Source organism: Poromitra crassiceps (assembly GCF_964638095.1).
Source record: "Poromitra crassiceps genome assembly, chromosome: 7".
NCBI lineage: Eukaryota > Metazoa > Chordata > Actinopteri > Beryciformes > Melamphaidae > Poromitra > Poromitra crassiceps.
In genome coordinates, this window is record NC_139628.1 from 49,857,764 (window position 1) to 49,879,214 (window position 21,451).

At 43.4% G+C, this 21,451-nt stretch overlaps 1 protein-coding gene across 3 annotated transcripts in view; it reads left to right on the forward strand.

Moving 5' to 3' along the window:
• ehbp1l1a (EH domain binding protein 1-like 1a) overlaps positions 1-16,653 on the forward strand; it is a 59,232-nt gene extending 42,579 nt beyond the window's left edge. For all 3 annotated transcript variants that reach the window (XM_083640282.1, XM_083640283.1, XM_083640284.1), the window contains 11 exons: positions 3,815-4,013; positions 4,146-4,312; positions 4,430-4,478; positions 4,600-5,136; positions 5,761-5,812; positions 7,895-7,938; positions 8,288-8,399; positions 10,158-10,257; positions 10,721-10,794; positions 12,874-12,988; positions 13,754-16,653. In XM_083640282.1, coding sequence (XP_083496408.1) covers positions 3,815-4,013; positions 4,146-4,312; positions 4,430-4,478; positions 4,600-5,136; positions 5,761-5,812; positions 7,895-7,938; positions 8,288-8,399; positions 10,158-10,257; positions 10,721-10,794; positions 12,874-12,988; positions 13,754-13,847 — 1,543 coding nt within the window. In that variant the 3' untranslated portion in view covers positions 13,848-16,653. The remainder of the gene's footprint in view (positions 1-3,814; positions 4,014-4,145; positions 4,313-4,429; positions 4,479-4,599; positions 5,137-5,760; positions 5,813-7,894; positions 7,939-8,287; positions 8,400-10,157; positions 10,258-10,720; positions 10,795-12,873; positions 12,989-13,753) is intronic.
• Positions 16,654-21,451: the final 4,798 nt, after the last annotated feature.

Here is a 21,451-nt window from a genome sequence, read left to right on the forward strand (position 1 = left end):
ACAAAATGTGGTTGCTATCTTGCTGGTCTGTTTTTCCACAGATTAATGTAACAGCAAGTTTTGATGCCTGCCAATGTTATGCCTCCGCCAGCGATAGCCGAGCCAGAAATATTATGGTGTCAGGTTGTCCGTACATCCGTCCGATGTTCGTTAACACGATATCTCAGGAACGCCTTGACAGAATTTCATCAAATTTGGCTCAAACTTGGACTCAAGGATGAACTGATTACATTTTGGTGGTCAAAGGCCAACTTTCAAGGGAACCGTGACCTCAAAATGCCATTTTCTAGCTTGTTAACGAGATATCTCGGGAACGCCTTGATGGAATTTTGTCACATTTGGCTCAAACTTCCACTTGGACTCAAGGATGAACTGATTACATTTTGGTGGTCAAAGGTCGAGGTCACAGTCACCTCATGAGTGCCATTTTCAAGCTTGTTAATGCGATATCTCGGTAACATCTTGACGGAATTTCTTCAAATTTGTCTGAAACGTCAAAGTCTGGACAGACATGGATGTCGACTGGTCACTTGTCGGCAGAGGCATATATCTGCGGTGTGGTCATTATCCTTATAAAATATGAGATTATGGGAAATTGGCTGCATGATATAATTTGAAAAGATTTATGACACAATGAAGAATAGCAAATTCTGAAGCTTGTCCTCTTTTGTCCTTAAGCCCCCAACAAACAAGCACAGAGGAAATCTCTGCCACTACCCTACAGGCTACATCGAGTGGGTCTCTGGTAGATGACAGCTCTCATGAAGATAGAGACACAATCTCGGATAAAGCCTCAGATAATCAGAAAATTACTCCAGTTGAACCACCAACAGACATTGTTGTTCCTCAGCGAGGCAGAAAACACAAGCGAGAAGTTCCTGGACCTAAACAGAAAGAGTGTGATGAAGAAAAACACACTGCCCGGGTTGTTCCATTACGACCAATGAGGAGGAAGGATAGTCTAACCCCAGACCGCAAACAAAAACCTGATGGTGTGTCTGTCATGCTCCCTACTGAAGTTATTGCAATGAAAAGAGATAGTAGTCTTCCTCCGGAGAGTCCACAGAAATTTGACGTCAAAGATGATTCCACTGGTGAGATGATTCCAACACAGCCGATCGCTGACCTTGTCCCTCCTCGCAGAATTAAAAAAAGAGATGGTAGCCTTCCTCCAGTTCTCCCTCAGAAAGTCGATGCCCAAGAAGGTGTCACTGCTCAAGTATCCATGCAGGTGGTTCCCTCACGGCCTGTAAGGAAAAGAACGTATATTGAACCCCCAGAGCAGTCACAGAGAGCTGACCAAACACAGAGAGGGGAAATACCCACAAATCCTGTCCCTCCTTATCGTGTCAAAAGAAGAGATGGTAGTTTGCCACCTGAAGTGCCCCAGAAAATGGATCACAGTTCACCAAACTTGGAAGCCCCTCACAAATCTTTAAAGAGAAATTGCAGCTTCACTGGAGAGACATCTTTTACGGTAACTGATGACCAACACGATTTGAAAGCCCAAGCCGGTACTGATCTGGGAACCTCTGACCTTGTTCCTCCTCGGCGGTCGAGGAGGAGCTCCAATGTCTCTGGCACTCCAGAGATTTTACAGAACATTGATGAACCCAGCCAAATAGCCACGGAACTCGTCCCTCCACGGCGTGTAAGAAGAAAAGACAGTTTCACCATGAAGCACTCTGAGAAAACAGATGTTACTGGTCCACTACCAGTAACATTTGTCCCAGCCCCTACTGAGGTTATTCCTCCCCTTGAAACAAAGCTAAATGACAGTATCCAAACAGAGCCAGAGTTATTCACTGACTTCGGTGTTGGACAGACTCTCCCGCTCTCAGTCATCAGAAAGATAGCTCCTCCAAGACGTAGCAAGACATTGCCTTCAAGCAAAATTGGCAATGATGAGGGAATTTCAGTAGAGAATTTGAATGCTGAAAACAAGGAATCTTTAGCTCCAGTCCGGATAGAGAACATGCTGATTGATTTTGTTGACAAGGATAGAGAAGAGATAAAGCGGTCACAAATAGCAGATGGCACATATGCTGAAGTGGTTGACACAGCATCTTCTCAGACATCAGAGGATACAAAACCAGAGATGGAGACGAAGGACAAACCAATATCTCTGCCTGTACCAGTGCCGCATGCAAGGAAACGGCTAAGTGGCTCCTTCCCAGGTGACTTTACACCTGCAGAAGGAGACTCTGTTGTTCAGTCACAGGCCTCCCATGGAGAAGAGGCCATGCCAATCAGGCAGAGAGGGCGCTCACCTGTTGCCTCAACAACTGGAGGATTGATGGCGCTTCAACACAGCACAAGGAGCAGTAGCCTTCCCCCTCCACCTTCTGATGATCAACACACTACATGTGGGCAGACAGTGGCCCCTGTGTGTCTGAGGAGAAGTAGACTTAACAGTTCAGATCAGACACTTGGACCCTCAGGCTTACCTGTACCCAAACCAAGAGTAAAGAAACGTCTGAGTGGGTCATTCCCAGATGACTTGACACCTTCTAGCTCACCATCTCCCTGCTTGCCAGACACAACGATTGAGACCATACTTCATGAAGCAGTCCAACAGAGTCAACACCCAAGCTTGCCTGTGCCAATGCCTCGGCCCAATAAGCGCCTCAGTGCCACTTATCCAGATAGCACCCCACCTGCAGACACAATTTTCCCCTTAGAAATTGAATCCGCTGAGAGTAAGCCAGAAGTTACACCTCCCACTGGTCAGGAAGCAAAGGAAGGTTCAACATCGCTGGAATCAAGTATCGTCTCAGAGGGAAGTTTTGTCACCATCCCTGGAGCAGATGATGTCACAGCAGAGTTGGAACAAGAAGTCCTAGCAGTACTAGCAGAAAGAGACTTTCCTCGACCAGACTCTGTAGAAGACACCATCAGTCAAATGGAGGAGGGGGAGAGCATTGAAGGCTGGACCTCTGTTCTTACAGAGGACATTGAGAAAGCTACTACCGAAGCAGTGTCTGACCAGGCTGACATTGAAATAGGATTGGAAGCAGAGCCTGAGACATTTGCTCCCACCGTCACACCTGCTCATGACGACTGGCTGCATGTAGAGAGAGAGAAAGACAGTGAATCCATGGAGATAAACTTAAGTGCAGAAATGGGGGTCGAAGAGGTGGACTTTGGCTTTGTGTCTGTAGATGTAGCTGCTGGTGGTTTAGAGGAGGAGAGGTAAGATGAGTTGGTACATATACAATCTGGGAACCCAGAGTCTTATCAGTCTGACAACTAATATGACTCTGGAACAGACGGCTGATATGTCGGGGGTTTCTGCTGTATACTGGATGTCCACGCCAAGACTTGCGCTTCCATGCGCCACGGTTATTGTTCTATTCTAAATGACACGAGAATGGAGTTGGAGCTGATCGATTGTAGGTCCAGACGACATTCCGTCTAATAATAATAATAAATAGCTGCATATGAGACGTCATTGGTCTGTAAAGAATGATGGAAGGGGCGGGACATCCACTCTACAGCGGAAACCCAGACATATCGGCCGTCTGTCCCAGAGTCATATTAGTTGTCAGACTGATAGACTCTGGGTGCCCAGATTGGTACATATTTGGGGGGTAGATTCAAACTGAGATCTGTGCATGTTTGCATTATTCTCATAGACACTCTCATTTCCATATAATTTCTAACATCATCTGTGTACCCAATTCCATTTGAAAAAAATGTGTGGGAAAACTCCATACCAGGTGTTTTGTTTTACATGATTATTATGATGGTTTAAAAACGAAGAAAATTATAAGATTTAACAATCATTTTGTTGTGTTTTTGTTTGTCTTTCTAGGCAAAGGGAGGCAGCGAAAGAATCCTCAGGCCAGCCTACCCCAGTGTCTCGGGGCAAGAAGCGCTTGAGTGGTTCACCTTATCCAGAAGGCAACGAATCACAAGTTGCTGGTGTCTGCTCAGCCAGTCATCCAACAACGCCTCAGAAAAGACCTGCAGATGCCCAGGGAATGGGTCAGGATATGGCTGCCTCTCATGAAGTATGTTATTAATGGTCTATGTTCAACTTCTCATTTCATATCACTATTGAGTCACTTCTTGTTTCTGTATTGTCTAAAAGTAATGCTTTAATTCGCAATCATGCTCCATCATACATTGTTTGTGGGTTCCAGAGCCCATCGGCCAGCCCAGGTCTAGTGACCTCCACTCAGTCTCTACTGGAGTGGTGTCAGGAAGTCACACAGGGTCACAAGGGTTTAAGGATCACCAACTTCAGCACCTCCTGGAGGAACGGCCTGGCCTTCTGTGCCATCCTACATCACTTCTACCCAGAAAAGATGTGAGAACCAGTGATTGGTCATTGGACAAATAATTGACTTACAGATCAATAAAACTACTTTTCCACTATTGTTGGATATAGTGTTGTGTGTTTATTATGTCATCTCTCTCTGTGCAGAGATTATGAGTTGCTGGACCCTTATGACATCAAGCGCAACAACAAAAAGGTGACTGATGATTGATCTCATTAATTACCAACATTTCTAAATGAGCTTTTAATTTTATTATCTGTCGGTTAACAACTGCTAATCTAATCCAGCCACTGTCTTTTTTTTCTATAACCTACAGGCCTTTGATGGCTTTGCCGAGCTGGGCATCTCCAGGTTGATGGCCCCTTCGGACATGGTCTTGCTCGCTGTGCCTGACCGCCTCATTGTGATGACCTACCTCAACCAGATCCGCACCCACTTCATGGGCCAGGAGCTCAGTGTACTTCATATCGAGAAGGACAGCAGCGAGTCCAGCTATGCAACAGCAGCGGACAGGCAGAGCCAAGAGAGCACAGACCCAGAGGCAGCTGTTCGCTTTTGCACCCAAAAGCTACAGGAGGAGGGTATTACTCTTGAGACTAACGGCAGTGCAACCACAATGGACAAGGACAGCAACCGGGACACAAAAACCAATAGAGACATGGTTGCACCTCCCAGAAGCAAACGGTTGCAGGGTGCTGCTGCTGGGGCAGCTGGAGCTCAAGCACCTGTCGCGCCACCGAGGACTCACTTTCTGTCCAAGACTAGTTTCTCTCACGTCAAAGACGCTGATCTGGTCAAGAAGCGCAGGTCACAAAGGAGGAGTAGCTCGCTAGATGACGGAGACATATCCGTGGTATGATACCCTACCCCCCCATCCCCCCCGGCTGTGTCTCAATGTTTGTCTTTTCATTTCTCCCTTTAATTCTAATAGAGTACCAGGGCACGGTGGCGCAGTGGTAGCGCTGCCGCCTCACAGCAAAAAGGTCCTGAGTTCGACTCCCGCCTGGGATGCTGTGGGCGCTGAGGGCGTGTCCCCATCCCCATGTCCTCAGTGCCTACTGCCCAGGTGGGCTCGTCAAAAGGGCCTTTCTGTGTGGAGTTTGCATGTTCTCCCCGTGCTCCCCTGGGGTTTCCTCCAGATAGGACAACCCCCCCCCACACACACACACACACACACACACAAAAAAAAATCATGAAAAAAAAAGTAATAGAGTATCGCAGGGATGACATATTTTTGGAGGCCAACCCAGAAGTCTTCCGGTTCCTTCGTCTAAAAGTCAATGGGATTTTTGTATGGGGATTTCGGTTAAATGCATGAAGTAGGGTCTGTGGTTAACAAAAGTTTATGAAACGGCGATCTTTGTGTTCTGCAAGACCATCTTCACAAATGAGGACCACTTTTATGATTTTTGAAGTGTTTTCAGAAAATCGCGTACATTTACATTTCAATTAATGTGATTTATGATTTTTTTTTCAGTTTGTTGCGGGGCAGGAAGAAGGAGCAACTACCAGGAGGAAATCAGAAACAGGTTAGCAGTTCTCAAGAATGGAGTAGGGTTATTAGAGTTTTATATTTTTCATTCGTTTTTTTTTTTTTTTCAATTCAGTTTAGTTTCCAGAGTGGGTTTGCTCGTTTCAGTTTAGTTTGACTTTTGTTTTTATTAGTTTGAGGATTAGTTTTAGTTTTAAGATGTTCCGAATATATATTACAATACAAACACAAAACTTTGTAGAGGCAATTGCCTCAACAACACACTTGCAATAAACATACACACCAATGCCTCTTCATGCCTGTTGTATTGACAAATTTGGCCAAATTGATCAAGCGTAAAACTAAAAGACATTTTCTGTATATGTTTTATTTTATTTTAGTTTGTTTTGTAATTACCGAATATTGTTTCAGTTTTCTTTCTTTTTTCTAAAGTCTAGTTTTTATTTTTATTTCAGTTTACTCAAATGTTTTTTTCCCCACACCTAATTTTATTTACCGTAAATTCCGGACTATAAGGCGCACCGGTCTATAAGCCGCACCTTCAAAGGTGACTATTTTTTTCTTCTATAAGCCGCACCGGTCTATAAGCCGCGGGTGTTTTGATGTTTAATTACCATATGTAAGGGTTCGTGCACAGAGGGGATTGTCGGAAAAGAGATGGCTGTTTGGGGAAGCTCCCATTTATTAACATTTCAACAAAACAAGTTGCATATTTGCATAACGTATTCAAGTGTTACCATTTAGTGCAATAGTAGCTACAGAACATGTACTGTGCTGTGTAAATTTAGGGGTCCTTGGCATGAAAAAGGTTGAAAACCACTGATCTACATTATAGCCTACATAGTACCATAACAAAAAACAAAGCTTACAGCGCTTGACGAGGCAATATCAATGGCTAAATTAAATGTGTTTTTTTTAAAGTGCAAAATAAAGTGCCTGTAACACGACAGTAAGCGCGTAAGCCTAAAGTTGCAGTAACACGGCTGCTTAAAATATACGGTAATCAGCCTACCAGAAAAGTCATTAATCCTCGTCTTCATCTTTTAGGCTAAGGTGCAGTACACGGCTGTAACCAGAAAAGTCAAGTCATTAATCCTCATCTTCGTCTTCTTCCTGCGTACTAAAACCACCAAAGTCCTCATCTTCAGTGTCGGAAACGAACAGGCTCAGGGTGGCTTCGTCAGCCACTCTCCTCTCTCCTTCGTTGTCGCTCTCAAAACCAACGAACTCCTCTTCGTCACTGTCGGAATCGAACAGCCTCTGAAGGCCCTCAGCTGGCGGCGTCCTCCTCTTCATCACGCAGCAGTCCAGCCTTTCGGAACCCGTTGGTAATCGTGGATGTTTTGACACTCCTCCACGCTGTCAGGATCCACTGGCAAACTTGAGCCTTCAGTCGGATCTGAACGGCACCTCGGCCGTCTGCTCTCTGTGTCAACACCCTGATGCCAAGGTTACGTGCTGCTACTATGGCTGCTACTCGATTTCCTTCTTCTTCTCGCCGCCATCGTCGTAACACAGCCAGTTCTCCATCTTTTGAAGCATGATGTTAGATTACAACGAGCTAGTTGTGTGGCTTAGCCTTCCAAAATGTTGCTGTTAGTTTTTTAGAATGTAATACATAGAATTGGGAATGTTACATTCAATTTCATTCAGACTGTCTTTCATGCTCAATCGCTGCCTTTTTCCCCCCGGAGCGAGGGAGGAGGGAGGGTGTTTTACCGTAGTGGCTGAGAGAGCGTAGTGGCACAGTGCTCCAATCAGGTCGCGAGGCACATTTTTTGCAACATCATCCAATCAGGGTCTCGCTCTCGTAATGTCTGTCTTGCTCTCGTTCTGCCTCATACCAACATCCATAGATTTTGGAGGTTCCCGAGTGGCCGTTTGCTGAAAAAATCCATAGAAAAGCCGCACCGTTATATAAGCCGCAGGGGCCAAAAAAGGCCAAAAAACGGGAATTTACGGTATTTTTGTTTTGTTTTAGTTAATTATTATAAGCTTGGAATGCAGTGGGGATTTTGTTGTTGCTTTCAGAGACAGAGATAGATCAGAGATTCAGCACAGAAACTAGCCATATTCAACCTTCAGTTGACTTAATCTACTGTATGTGTTTATCTTTCAGAGAGAAGAGCTTCTGGTGAGGAGAGAGGACCAGAGGAGGGCCAGGTCAGTTACAGTTATGATAATAAGCATTCATATTTTATATGTCCAGATCCCATAATTATACCAACATTAAACAGCCCCTAAAGTCATGTTTTAAAATTTATATAGAATACTTTGAATAATAATTTGTGTCTGATGGTTTTTCCCACAACATTTTTTTATCTTGTTAAACGCTTTAAAATGACTTCACCTCCTTCTGCCTCAATAACAATTCTAATGCAAATCTCTCTCTGTGTGTGTGTGTGTGTGTGTGTGTGTGTGTGTGTGTGTGTGTGTGTGTGTGTGTGTGTGTGTGTGTGTGTGCGCGTGTGTGTGCGTGTGTGTGCATGTGTGTGTGTGTGAATGCATCCAGGACCCCAGCCAGTACGTGCTGAGTGAGATGACCGCCCTGGAAGCAGAGCAGAAGCATATTGATAACAGAGCAGATGTGGTGGAGAGGAAACTCAGACGACTGATGGAAACAAGTAAGACACAGAGAAGAGACAATCTCATTACAGATTAGGATTTCAGATGATCTCAGCTGAAGTCATGGAAGATAGCTCCTTGCAATATGCCATTGTGTTTGTATTTTCCTTCATAGAGATAAAGCTTACATACTGTATAGATGTAGGGAAGAGTTTAGTGAACTAATAATAAAAGTCTCAAATCCAAGGGTATCCGTTTACTAAATGCTAATAGCATATGGCAAAGTCCCTGCATTTAATGTTACTACTATTGGTCACAACATTTGAACACTGTTTGTGGCATATACAATCACTGAGATGTCAGTTGAGCCTGGTGCTCTTATAATGCTTTTGTTTTTAATTAGACACAGCATTATGGGCTCATCTGACATGTTTCCTATCGTCGGGGGGCTGTCCTTGTATATGTAGAGAAGTTACTATTATCTTCTATTCCATTCCTGTCTATATGGTTCTTTTCATTATATGGTGAAACATGGTTATGAGTAGGGATGCACAATATTGATCTTTTTTCTGACGATATCCAATACTCTTTTGGTTGATTGTGATTGCCAATACAGATATATGTGCAAAAAAAGATTCTCCTAATTTCAGAGAACATCAAGTCTCCTGTAGTGGAATTAACACATTATTATGCCTACCGTAAATTCCGGACTATAAGCCGCACCTTTTTTCCCGTTTTTTGGCCTTTTTTGGCCCCTGCGGCTTATATAACGGTGCGGCTTATCTATGGATTTTTTCAAAAAAAAAAAAAAAATCTCTCTTTTTTAGCACTCTTTCTAACTATAAAGCCACTTCTGTTTTAATTTCCTCTCTTGCCCTCTTTTCACCACACTGTATGACACTGTATGACACTGTATGACACTGTGTGCACTGTAAATAACAACACAGGTGGTGTTGTGTTATGTTGTTTTGTTGAAATGTTAATAAATGGGAGCATTACATATGGTAATTAAACATTAAAACACAATAAAAAAAAAAAAAAATACCATTAAAACACCCGCGGCTTATAGTCCGGTGCAGCTTATATAAAAAAAAAATAGTCAACTTTGAAGGTGCGGCTTATACACCGGTGCGCCTTATAGTCCGGAATTTACGGTACTCTTTTGGTGATGGCCCACTGGCTTGTGCATCCCTAGTTACAACTGTTTGTTTGGTGTCTCTTTTTTTTTTTTAGATGATTTTTTTAGGGCATCTTTTGCCTTTATTAGATAGGACAGTAGGCAGACAGGAAGGGGGGGGAGAGGGGATGGCATGCGGCAAAGGACCACGGGTCGGATTCGAACCCGGGTTGGCCATGCGAAGGACTAAGGGCTAATGTACACCCCCTCCGGAACAGATGCGGTACGGCTCCGGGTACGGCTGCGAACAGACCCACACTCATGTAATCTGTCAGACGGATGCGGGATCCGACAAAAATAGAACAGGTGTGTAATTTTTCCGTACCGCATGTATCGCCGGACGCCCCCCGTTTGGTGTCTTTTGATACCTTTTGACACCCTGCTCACTTATAGGTAAAGAAAGAAACACACTGATAACTGACAGCCTGACAAGAACAACGACAACGTGATGTTGGGGCATCCCGGTGGCTCACCTGGTAGAGCATAGTCCTTTGTGCGGCCAACCCGGGTTCAAATCCATCCCCTCTCTCTCTCCCCACCCTTCCTGTCTGCCTACTATCCTATCCAATAAAGGCAAAATGCCCCAAATAATAATAATACTACTGTAATTATAAGTATTCTAATGTGATGTGTCCTCCAGGCAGTGACAGGGCAGAGGAGGAGAGCTTGATCCAGGAGTGGTTCATGCTGGTCAACAAGAAGAACGCCCTGATCAGGAGGCAGGATCATCTGCAGCTACTGTAAGACAATCACACAAACACACACGCACACACACATACACACACTCCGATTACCTATAAAAGCGCTAAATAAGTCCTATGTATTATTATTATTATTATTATTATTATTATTAGTGACTTGGTGAGGAGCAGACATCTTCCTTATCCAATTTTTTTTAATGAAAAGTACATGTGATACCTGGAGTATTATCAAAAATGCTACCACACATTAGCAAAAAGAAAAAGTCTTGTGAAAAAGGTGTTGGTTCATAAGGCAAGAGTGAGGTTGAGTGGGTCAATTTACGATGAATAATGCCCATTTTATTATGAACAAATCTCGCTCCAAGCTGAAGTCAAAATATGGTATATTTGTATATAAACCATCACTGACCTATATTAATATACAGTCAATGTAAACCACAAAGACAAGTCCATGTAACATAACCCTTCCTGTATAAATAACATCTTTGTTTTATTCTGACAGGCTAGAAGAGCAGGACCTGGAAAGGAAGTCTGAGCTGTTGAACAAGGAGCTGAGGGACATGATGGCGATGGATGGTAAGGCTTCACAGCAACAACACAGTCAGTCGCGGCCCACACTTTAGGAATGACTGCTCTAAGGCTAGAACACACGGGTTCCCAACCTTTTTTGGCTCGTGACCCGATTTTGACGTCACAAAAATCTAGGGACCCGCGACATTCAAATTCCGGTACACCGTCGATAATATCATCAGTGACATCGTCAGTGATGTCGCATAGTGTGCTTCTTTTCCCCTCTCAGAATTCTGACTTTAACACGTTCACTGCCACTGACGTATTAATACGTCGATTTTTTTTTTTTGACGGTGGGATGTGCATCTAACCCTTTTACATCTCTTATATAAGTATTGGACGTGTACAACGTGTACAACCCATTCCACCGACCCACTAAGTGGCGACAAGGAAGGAGGAAGGCAAGCAAAAAGCAGTGTGACGAAGCCATTCTCATGAAAATGGATTGGCGAAAACGCTTTCGTTTTCGCGCTGATTGCTGGCAGTGCGGGATTGCAAATTTGCATAATAGATCACGGATGGAACACACTTTGAAACACGCAGCATAAATATGACCAGAATCGCAAAAGCTTGATCAAAGCTCTCAACCAAAACTCCAAGAAGCGAGCGAGTCCAACCAGACTTCCTCAAAGAGCGGCCACTCAGACAGGCACAGCCGCACAGCAGCTGCAAAGCAGTGAGACTGGTGACAAGCTTGTGACACGGCCGCTGGCTGCAGCCAAGAGGAACGCCCACGGAGGGAGGAGTTGGAAGCAGAGGGGAGTTTCCTGCTGTTATGGAGGAAATTACTGTTCAAAACTATTGTTTAGGTCTTACTGATGCCAAAAATGAATGGTTAAAGTGACTGTTCTATCGAATTTCACAAAAAGCCGTTTATCTCTGAATTATTTTTCTGACGCTGAAACCATGCTGTATTCAACTGCTAATGCTTACATAACTACTAACTCTACAAACTAACTCTTTTAGACAGAGAAAGCACACGTTCTATTAGTTGTTTTGAGATATTGTGTGTTCACAAAATCTTAGCAGAAAAGAATCCTCGGCTCTTGTAAAATGAGCCAGAATCCTCAAAAAAAAACCTGGCAGAACCTACCTACAGCATTGAAAAAAGGGCTGGCAGTCAATGTGTTAATCTGAGAATTCTGACTGTAATCTCAAAATTCTGACTTTATTTTCAGAATTCCGCCTTTATTCTCAGAATCCTGATTTAAAGTTATAATCTCAAGCATTTTCATTAAAAAAAAGTCACTATCTGATAGTGAGCCCATTGACACCGTTTGGATCTCACCTGCAATTACCAGTCATCGCCAAAGGTGTCACCCAAGATAACAAAACTGAAATCTTAGAGATGATCACTTTCACTTTAAACTCGGAACTAAAACAAACAAACAAAACGCGTGACCCTAATCATCTTCGCTAGTTTTAAATTGTGTGTGGTGTAAAATAAAAATAAAAAAAAATAAAGAAATTTCAGGCGACCCTATTGAGTTTCAGGCGACCCCACTTAGGGTTGCGACCCTAAGGTTGGGAATCACTGGATAACATATTTAATGTTGTGGCCTTGGACTCAAACTCCTGTCACAACTTGCTGCATGGAATTAGCTCATTTGAGTGACACCAAAACAAAAAACTTTTTTTCCCCTCATGTCAAGCGAAGAGGAGTTGTTTTTTTAGATGAGGAAACCGGAAGTGATTTCTGGGTTGGCCTAAAAAAAAGGTCAGGGTACAGGATGGACAAACCCCGTCTTTATTTGTCACAATGCACCGATTCATGCACATACGCATTATACACACACACACACACACACACACACGCTTAGAGGCGCCGTGGAATTTGTCCTCCGCATTTTTTCCATCCTGGCTCGTCCTCCTAGGGCTGCTGGCCAGGAGCGGTGGGCAGCTGCAGTGAAGCGCCCGGGGACCAACTTCTTCCAACCGCCGCTGGTCAGACGACCATCTTCTGCATGTTTTTTACTGTAAAAAATATGTCATCGCTGCAGTACTCTAATTTCCTCAAACTCTTGTCATCCTTCTCTTTGTCTCTTTGCGTCTCTTTATCTCTCTGTCTGTCTCTCTCTCGTCCAGAGTGGCAGAAGACGCAGGCCCATAAACACAGAGAGCAGCTGCTGCTGCAGGAGCTGGTGTCGCTGGTTAACCAGAGAGACCAGCTGGTTCACAACATGGACGCCAAGGAGAAAGGGTGAGTTAACCAGAGAGACCAGCTGGTTCACAACTTGGATGCTAAGTAGCCTGGGTAAACCCAGCCCCAAGTGACCTGCTCTCAGACAGACCCTGCTCACTAGTGAGCAGGTCTGAGAGCAGGTCACGTGGGGGCTGGGTTTACCCAGGCTAGACGCTAAGGAGAGAGAGTGAGTTAACCAGAGAGACCAGCTGGTTCACAACACGAACACCAAGGAGAGAGGGTGAGACACATGCTCAAGTCAAGGGCATTTCTGGAGAATGAATAAGGCTTTTTCAGGGTTCCCACGGGTCCTTGGAATCGTTGAAAGTTTGTGAATTTGAGGGGGGGGGGGGGAATCAAGCCTTGAAAGTGATTGAAAATAAAACTTAAATAGAGATGGGCCATTGAAGGTGCATGACGTCATATTTTGTGCAAGATTCTTTTTTTTTTTTACTAAATGTAGTGTAACACAGCATAGTTGAGAGGTGTTCACACATTCAAGCCTGTCTCTTTTCAATAGTTGTCGGTGAGCTTCAAAGCCTGCTAATTCTCATTATAGAAATTCTTCCAAACTATGCCATGTTGGGTCCTTGAATTTGAGGGAGTTGATGTTTAATAAGGTGTTGCTGCTTTTTTGGTCAACCTGAACTTGATGAACAGAACAGCCATATCAGTGGCAGCTTACCTTGAGTTAAGGGACTCTGTGTGTAACTCCATATCAGTGGCAGCTTACCTTGAGTTAAGGGACTGTGTGTGTAACTCCGCCTCCTCTCTGCTGTCCAGAGCCCTGGAGGAGGACGAGCGGCTGGAGCGAGGCCTGGAGCAGCGGAGGAGGAAGTACTCCACACCGCAGAAGGAGAAGTGCGTCATGCAGTGACCCTGTCAGCCTCCGGGGGGGGCCAGGGAGCTCCGGGCCAGGCTGGGGCAGACTAAAAAGTGCGTCAAGACCAAACCCAGGAATCATGTCGCTCCGCTTTCACTCTCGGATGGACGGTATCGGTGATGTCGAATCAGCATTAAGAGTACGTTAGGGTTGGGTGATAGCTAGCTAGCTAGCACGCCATTTTTTCACTGCAGGCTCCATGCACAAATTCCCTACTTTTTCACACAGTACATGTAGCAATCACAATAAAACAGTACTTGCCTTAAACACAAGGTTGTTGTCTGTCGAGTCGGGCTATTCATGTTCTTAAATATTGCGTCGTTTCCAAAACACAGCACTTTTTGTCATGCCAGAGCCTGTATTTTCTGTTCTTCTGGATGTGTAATTACGGGTTTTCACCCATAGCCACAGCAGAGAGGGCGCCGTTTCCCCCCTGGGAAACAGAATAACAACAATGGCCGTTTTCAATGGAAAAGACAGGCCGAGACAGGCTCTGTCTGGCATGACAAAAACGTCTTGGAATTGGAAACAACGCAATATTTAAGAACACGAATAGCCCGACTCGACGGACAACAACCTTGTGTTTAAGGTAAGTACTGTTTTATTGTGATTGCTACATGTATGAAAAAGTAGGGAATTTGTGCATGTAGCCCGCAGTGAAAGAACGGCGTGCAGATCCGAGACTCTGCATGAGAAGCAGGCAGTCTCACGTGGAGGCTAGATGATAGCGTACGTCTTCCTGTCAACACATATGCAGGGGGCGTTTTTACATTTTCAACGATAGCAGAAGTCCTGGCAGTCGAGAAACAACAAAGAACCAGTATGAGCTGACCAGTATGAGTGCATTTCCAATAGGAAGCTGAAGCAAAAAGGACTGGGAAACGGCTGTTTAGGCACTAAATTAATTTTAAATAAACATTTCCACAGATTCAACACATTTATCCAATCACCCAACCCTAGAGGGCATCCAACATTAAGGAGTGTTCAGCCTCTTCAAAGCTTCCAAGCAGGCTCCGACTTTTTCAACTGTTTGCTGTGTTTTTTTTAAGTGACTTTTGTTACAGACTTTTATTGTGAATGTAAAGCGTGTTTGGTTGAAAGTGTGCTTGTGTGTTGTGTTGTGATTGCAAGATCTTGATACCGATGCGGCTTGCCAGCAACAGAAGAAACTCGGGTTTGACCAATATGGGTTTTCAAAGGGCCAGGATAGATGCCATGTGTTTGTTTTGTGCCAATAGTTTTGTGCTGTATATTTAACCCATTGATACCTGATGCAGCATTTGTGTGTGTATCCCTTTAAGACCGCGAACCGCGTTAAAGGGATACGCACACAAATTAGGGATATACACGCAAATGCTGCATCAGGTATCAATGGGTTACCATTTTCATGCTAAAAGAAATCCTCCAAAATTGCAGAGATTCTATGTTTGCCCCAGAATGTTATGGTTTGAAAGGTGGAAGCGCCTCTGGAATAACGTTTAGATCATGCAATGCTAAAGTTCTACGTTGAATCCCATACTAACAAAATTGCTGTTCAGTAAAATCAGATCCTCACCTCCATCACATGGGCACTGGCCAACAGTGAGAGGCCGATATCGGCCCGACCCATCGGTAAACTAATTGGTCTAATCCGAGAAGAAACAACACTTTTTGACCATATAACTATAATATATATTATGATACATATAATGTATCATTCACCACAGTTGCCTTCCTATGGTAGTTTGATACATTTTCAACAGAAGGCTGTGCTCCAGTGCAAAGAATTGACTTCAGCAATTTGTTTGACAGTTAAGTTTCATGGTTTATTCATGTGTGATGATGGGTGATGTGAGAAAGCCAGAGGACTGGGACAGTAAGGACAGCTGATGACTCAAAGTGTATGTTAGTTGAAGCAGGGTTCTCCACACGTCTTCCAGGAAAATGCAGCTCGAGGATGGACGGCCTCCCGAGAGCAAAGGGGACTGTAGCACACCGATTGATTGACAGCCTTTAATTGACCTTCCTAAAGTCCCACCCCTTTTCACTCTACCAGCAGAACCTTTGTGGGGCGGGACATATAAAGGTCAATTGTGCTCCAGTCCCTTTTGTTCTCTCAAAATGTATGTTGTTTGCTTATTTTGTTTAATCAAGGTTAAAGTATGTGAGATTTGGAAAAAGGTGAACTGAGAAGAAAGACGATAGTGTTTAAATGTGAACATGTTGACATCACATCGCCACGAGCACAGATGGGCTGAAAGGAAAGTAGTCTTAGTCACGAAACGGGATTCGAGCGAATTGAATTAATTTAAGGTTTTACTATTTATTGGAGATGTGCTAACTGGAGAAGCGGTCACTCAGATGTGTCTTATTATGCTTTTTTTATCCAAATCATGTAGAGCAGTTTTTAACCGTGATGTAAACTTGACAAGTTGACTCATTCTTATTTATGCTGATGTTCATAATAGCAATATTATGCTAACTGGGCGTTCACACGGGCAATTTTCAGAAATTTACATGACGAGATTACAGAGTCAATGCAAACGCATGAATAGATGTGATTTGTGATGGGATGTGTGGCCCGAGTTATTTTTTGTTTTGTTTGTTTCTTTCGTGTGTAAAAGTTTGCAGTTGTTTTCCAGACTCTTTATTACTGGTTGTAGCAGCGTTGACCCCCAACCTGTGTCATTTTAAAAGATTTAGTTAGTTGAAATTGTTGCTTTTTGTTGTCATGTTACATTTGCACTATTTGTAAAGTTTGGAAAATACAAAGCTATTTTGGATGCCTTTAAATGTCCGAGTCTGTTTCACCCCCTTTCATTTGTCCCGTTTGTTTTTTTAACCAAAGGCTTATAAATCACTTACGACTGAACGTTATTATAAAGTGTTACCAAAATGTTGGCATTAGCCTTCAAGAAGAGGCAAGAAGCTCCCGCACACTCACTTCACTAAAGCAAGACTTTTTTACTATTCAATCAAAACGCAACGTTTCGGTCAACCGACCTTCATCTGGCATACGTCAGATCATATGCCAGATGAAGGTCGGTTGAGCGAAACGTTGCGTTTTAATTGAATAATAAAAAGTCTTGCTTTAGTGAAGTCAGTGTGCGGGAGCTTCTTGCCTCTTCTAGTTGTCCTACTTCTCTGACGCACACAGTAGTGCAGAGCTTTTCCCCTTTTTATTAGCCTTCAAGAACCCACATCATTTGAGTAAATAATAATTAAAAAAAAATCTAAAAGACCAGCTCTCATATTGACATTGATCTTTTTCATAATTTTATTATATATATATATATTTATAATATGTACAGAAAAGAAAAGCAAAAAAACATTGTGATCAAAATCAGCAGTGAGACAGCACCAAAGTGAACAAGCAAAACAGAAGAGACGGAAGGTGACTGAAAGGCTCGCTGTTAAAGGACAATTTCCATATTTTTCTTCACTTTTTGGGTCTAAATAATCTAATTTCAACTTGTGAGATTGCGGCAGGTGGGTCCATACACATACCGTGCATGCATGTAGGTCCACTAAATGAGCTTGTTTTTGCAAAGGACAGGCTCAGACAGGCTGTTATTAGAGAGAGAGAAATGTTCAGATTAGTTATTCAAACACAAAAAGTGATGAAAATAAGGTCCAGGTTGAAAAATACAGAGATGATCATTTAAACAACACATAGTGAGTGTCTTCACGACGCCATTGGACAGCAATGAAGAAGTGTGCAAATGACATGGAAAATACCCCTCTTACCCATATGAATACAGAAAAAGGGGACAAAAGAAGTAAAAAGTCAAGTGATGTTCCATCAGAATCACATTCATAAGCAAGCCCCACCCCAAACCCCGTTAACCCCACCCACACATTGGATACCCCACCCACTGGAGTTCATTACCCAATGTCCCCTTATCCTTGGATGGAGCGGACACAATATTACCACACAGTATAGTATTCAATGAATATATTAAAATCAGTAGAATATCAAGACTCATTGAAAGAAAGAACAGAAGAAGACAATCAAAAAAAGTGGACTCACACGGCGCAAAACATCCAATATGCATGTGTGACTTGAGTATGTAGTTTCAGACAATGGCTTTTTTTGCTGGTCAAACCATCCTGATCATGTGACCTCACCTAGCTCACATCCTGTTTTATTCTATGCATCAGTCTGGACTTCCTGCCCCCACCCCCACAGCCATTTCCTGAAATTACAATGTGACTGGGCCAATCCCAGTTGATGACGTAATCGGGCCAATCAGGGACACCGCTGGCAAAACTGTAATGGCGTCTTCCGAAGCGAGTGGTAACATTGTTAGCAGAGTAAACGCAGCCGTAAGTGCAGTTATTGCAGAAATAGACCCAATAACAATTAAAGAACAAAAGAATTATGCAGCAGTAGAGTTTCTCAGCGGAAAAGACTTTGAGGACACTGATTGATGACTGACTGATCTCAGGGAGAAGATACAGGGTCCCGAAAGCACGCACAGACCGTCTGCGGAATAGTTTCTTCCCGCATGCCACGAGAATCGTCAATAAATAACACAAACACCTGTATTATTGTCATTTGCACAGTTTTGATATTTATTCTATCTTATTCTAATACTTTATTCTACCTTATTACCTTTCTTATTTTACTGTTTGCCTCAACTGCCTTACATACACTGTTTACATTGTTTGCCCTATTTGACTATATTGCCCTATTGTGATTGTGTGCTCTATTTGTTGTTTGCTGTGATTTTGTACCCATTTACCTACCGCACCTCATCTGTAATGGAGCCCACAGCATAAGAATGTCACACGTGTGTACTTGTACAACAGAGTGACAATAAAAAATCTTGAATCTTGATTGGCTGAAGGAGTTGTCTGTCAAGGCAAGTAGTCCTGCCCACTGAAATCATAGACACGGCAGAGCGCGTCATCATTCAGAAACCACGCCCAAAACGGGGGAAAACAAAAACTCCCCGGCCCAATCCTGGCGTTCTCCTATGTCACGTGTTGCACACAAAGATCATATACCTGTATACGGAAGATGAACACTCCAACTTACTTCCTTGACAACTAGATAAAAAAAAAAAAAAAAAAATCTCGCCAATTCTCAATGGCTTCCTTGTTTTGCTCGGGAGTATAATTTTTTTTTTTACATTTGTTGTCTGCGCAGCCCCACCACACAACAGCTTTTAGCTATGTTTAATTCAAGGAAAATTACGCAGGCGTTTGGAAGTGAATGGAGAGCTTTCCCCCGTGATGGGCGTGGCCTATTTCATGCAGTGTCTCTATTGTGAGCAGCTGAAGTCCAGACTGATACATGGAGCCAAACTGAATGTGAGGTCATGTGATCAGGATCGTTTTCACCAGGCTAGTGGGAACACTGGGATGCGTCTAAAAAAGCTCAGGAATGTTACACACTACCCCACCCGCTCCTCATTCACACACACCTACTGCTGTTCCCACACTTTCCCTCAATGTCAGTCAGCTGCAAACTCGGGCCAACCAGATTCCGATCCTAAACTACAGTACGTCTGTGTAAACCGATGCCCACACAAGGCATACCACATTAATCTAGTGCTTCATCTATTATCTTTACACTGATATGATCAGAAATAACGAATGTTACATCTGTACTGATTTCTGTTCCAGACAAGTCAGAACTCTAGGAAAAGGTACGGGGGGTGAATCTACCCAGACTTCACTGAGAATCAGTTGTCTGATGTCACCCACCCAACACACAACAGCGTCGTGCACCTCGAACACTTGAAGGTCGGAAATTTCAACTGGAAAATTCCGACCTCCGAGTTGTCTGGGACGAAACATGAATTCTATGAGTTCACACTTGAGTAGATACAGCGCTCAGACCATCATGCATCATTCAAACAGCGATAAGACTCTAGTGTTCTGAAGATGGAGTGAATGAGATTCCCTTATCTGAGTGGAAGGGGATATTCAGGGAGAGTTTGGCGGCATGGTGGTTGGCTGGAGGCCAAGAGTTGGGAGTTCATATCCGGTCTTCGAACCCGAGACCAGTCAGTCCCTTGGACCTCTAGGCGCTCTGAGGCACGACGCGACCCGAGCAGAGTGTGCACAGGATAGCTGGCGCTGGGCGCAGACGTCTCCCTGCAGTGTAAGGCCTATATGTTCAGAAGCAAGTTAGCATCCACAACTAGCGCGCAGCCTTCCAACACAAGTGACTGACAGTGGACATCCTTGCACAAAACAAAACTTGGCCCCCCATTCAAACCAAATGTAGTTCTGTTAAGGGCTCTGATGCCAAGCCATGTCCATATTTCTAAAAGCTAAACGAGCTGCTACAGCAACGACATGCTTTCCAGTTCTGTGTCCTTTTAAAAACGCAGCCAACCAATCTCCGCAATATTTGCGGGGCTTGCCATTTTTCTATATTCACGCAATTTCTCCTGCAGTTTTACCACAAAAACAAAACATAAATTTGCTTATTGCATTGCAGTTTTTGACAAAAGCTGCCATGGTAGTAGTTAGGGGGCGGGGGGGAATCGCACTTGCAACAGTTTCCGCAATTTTACAGAAAAATAAAAATCACATAAAACCTCACAAATTGCATTGCAATTTTTGAGAAAAGCTACTGCAAGATCAAGCATTTTTTTTAAACCTCTTAACAATCACTAAAAAAACGGCTAAATCCTAGAGGGAGTGAAAAGTTGCGGCTCAGGTTGATGAAGTTTGGTGGATGGCGGTGTTGAGTCCCTGATGTGAGGTCAAGAGGTCCACCCCCTCAGCATTCCTGCCTGAGAAATAACACTGCTATGAGAACCCAAAGAGCAGGTCCAGCCTCAGACCTCCCACACTGGCTTCCATGCTGTTACAACCATCCCTGCTGCAGACACCCCAGATCCTAACACATCATCTGCACCGCTCTGATATACAGTAGGGCTGGTATCGCCACTGATTTGCAAATTCCATACGATTCCGATACACAAGGTCCCGATTCGATATAGATATTTCAGTTACATTAACAATGTTGCTTGGAGATTAAAGTGATTCCCAAAATAACTAATGCTGTAAATTGTACAAGGAACGCTCTAACCCGGTGCATTATAAAAAAATATGAATGTTTACAGATGTTTTACCAGATCTCGTTGAGCTAAAAACCAAACCACGCAAGTCTAACGGGGTTAAAGCTTTAAGCATCCACAGGAAAAGGCATTAAATTAAAAGATCGAATTTGGGATTTATTAATCGATATCAGTTCCTTCGAATGAATATCAATTGACAGGGTACTGCTCTGGTGGTGGTCTACCTCATCCTCCTGGTGGTGGTCTACCTCATCCTCCTGGTGGTGGTCTACCTCATCCTCCTGGCACTCTACTTCTTCGCTCCTTCACCACGCTCTTGTTGATGTGCTGGCTAAAGTGGAATCATCAAGTCCCACAATTCCATGCCAGTATACAGAGGCCTCAGTCCATGTAATATACTGTCATATCTTAAGGTGATGTGAATTACACATGCATTAATTGTGTCACATTAATTTGTGTCATATATATATATATATATATATATATATATATATATATATATATATATATATATATATATAAAAATAAAAATAAGCTAGCCCTACTCGGATAAATGTCGTGTTCGGCCTCAGGGAGGTT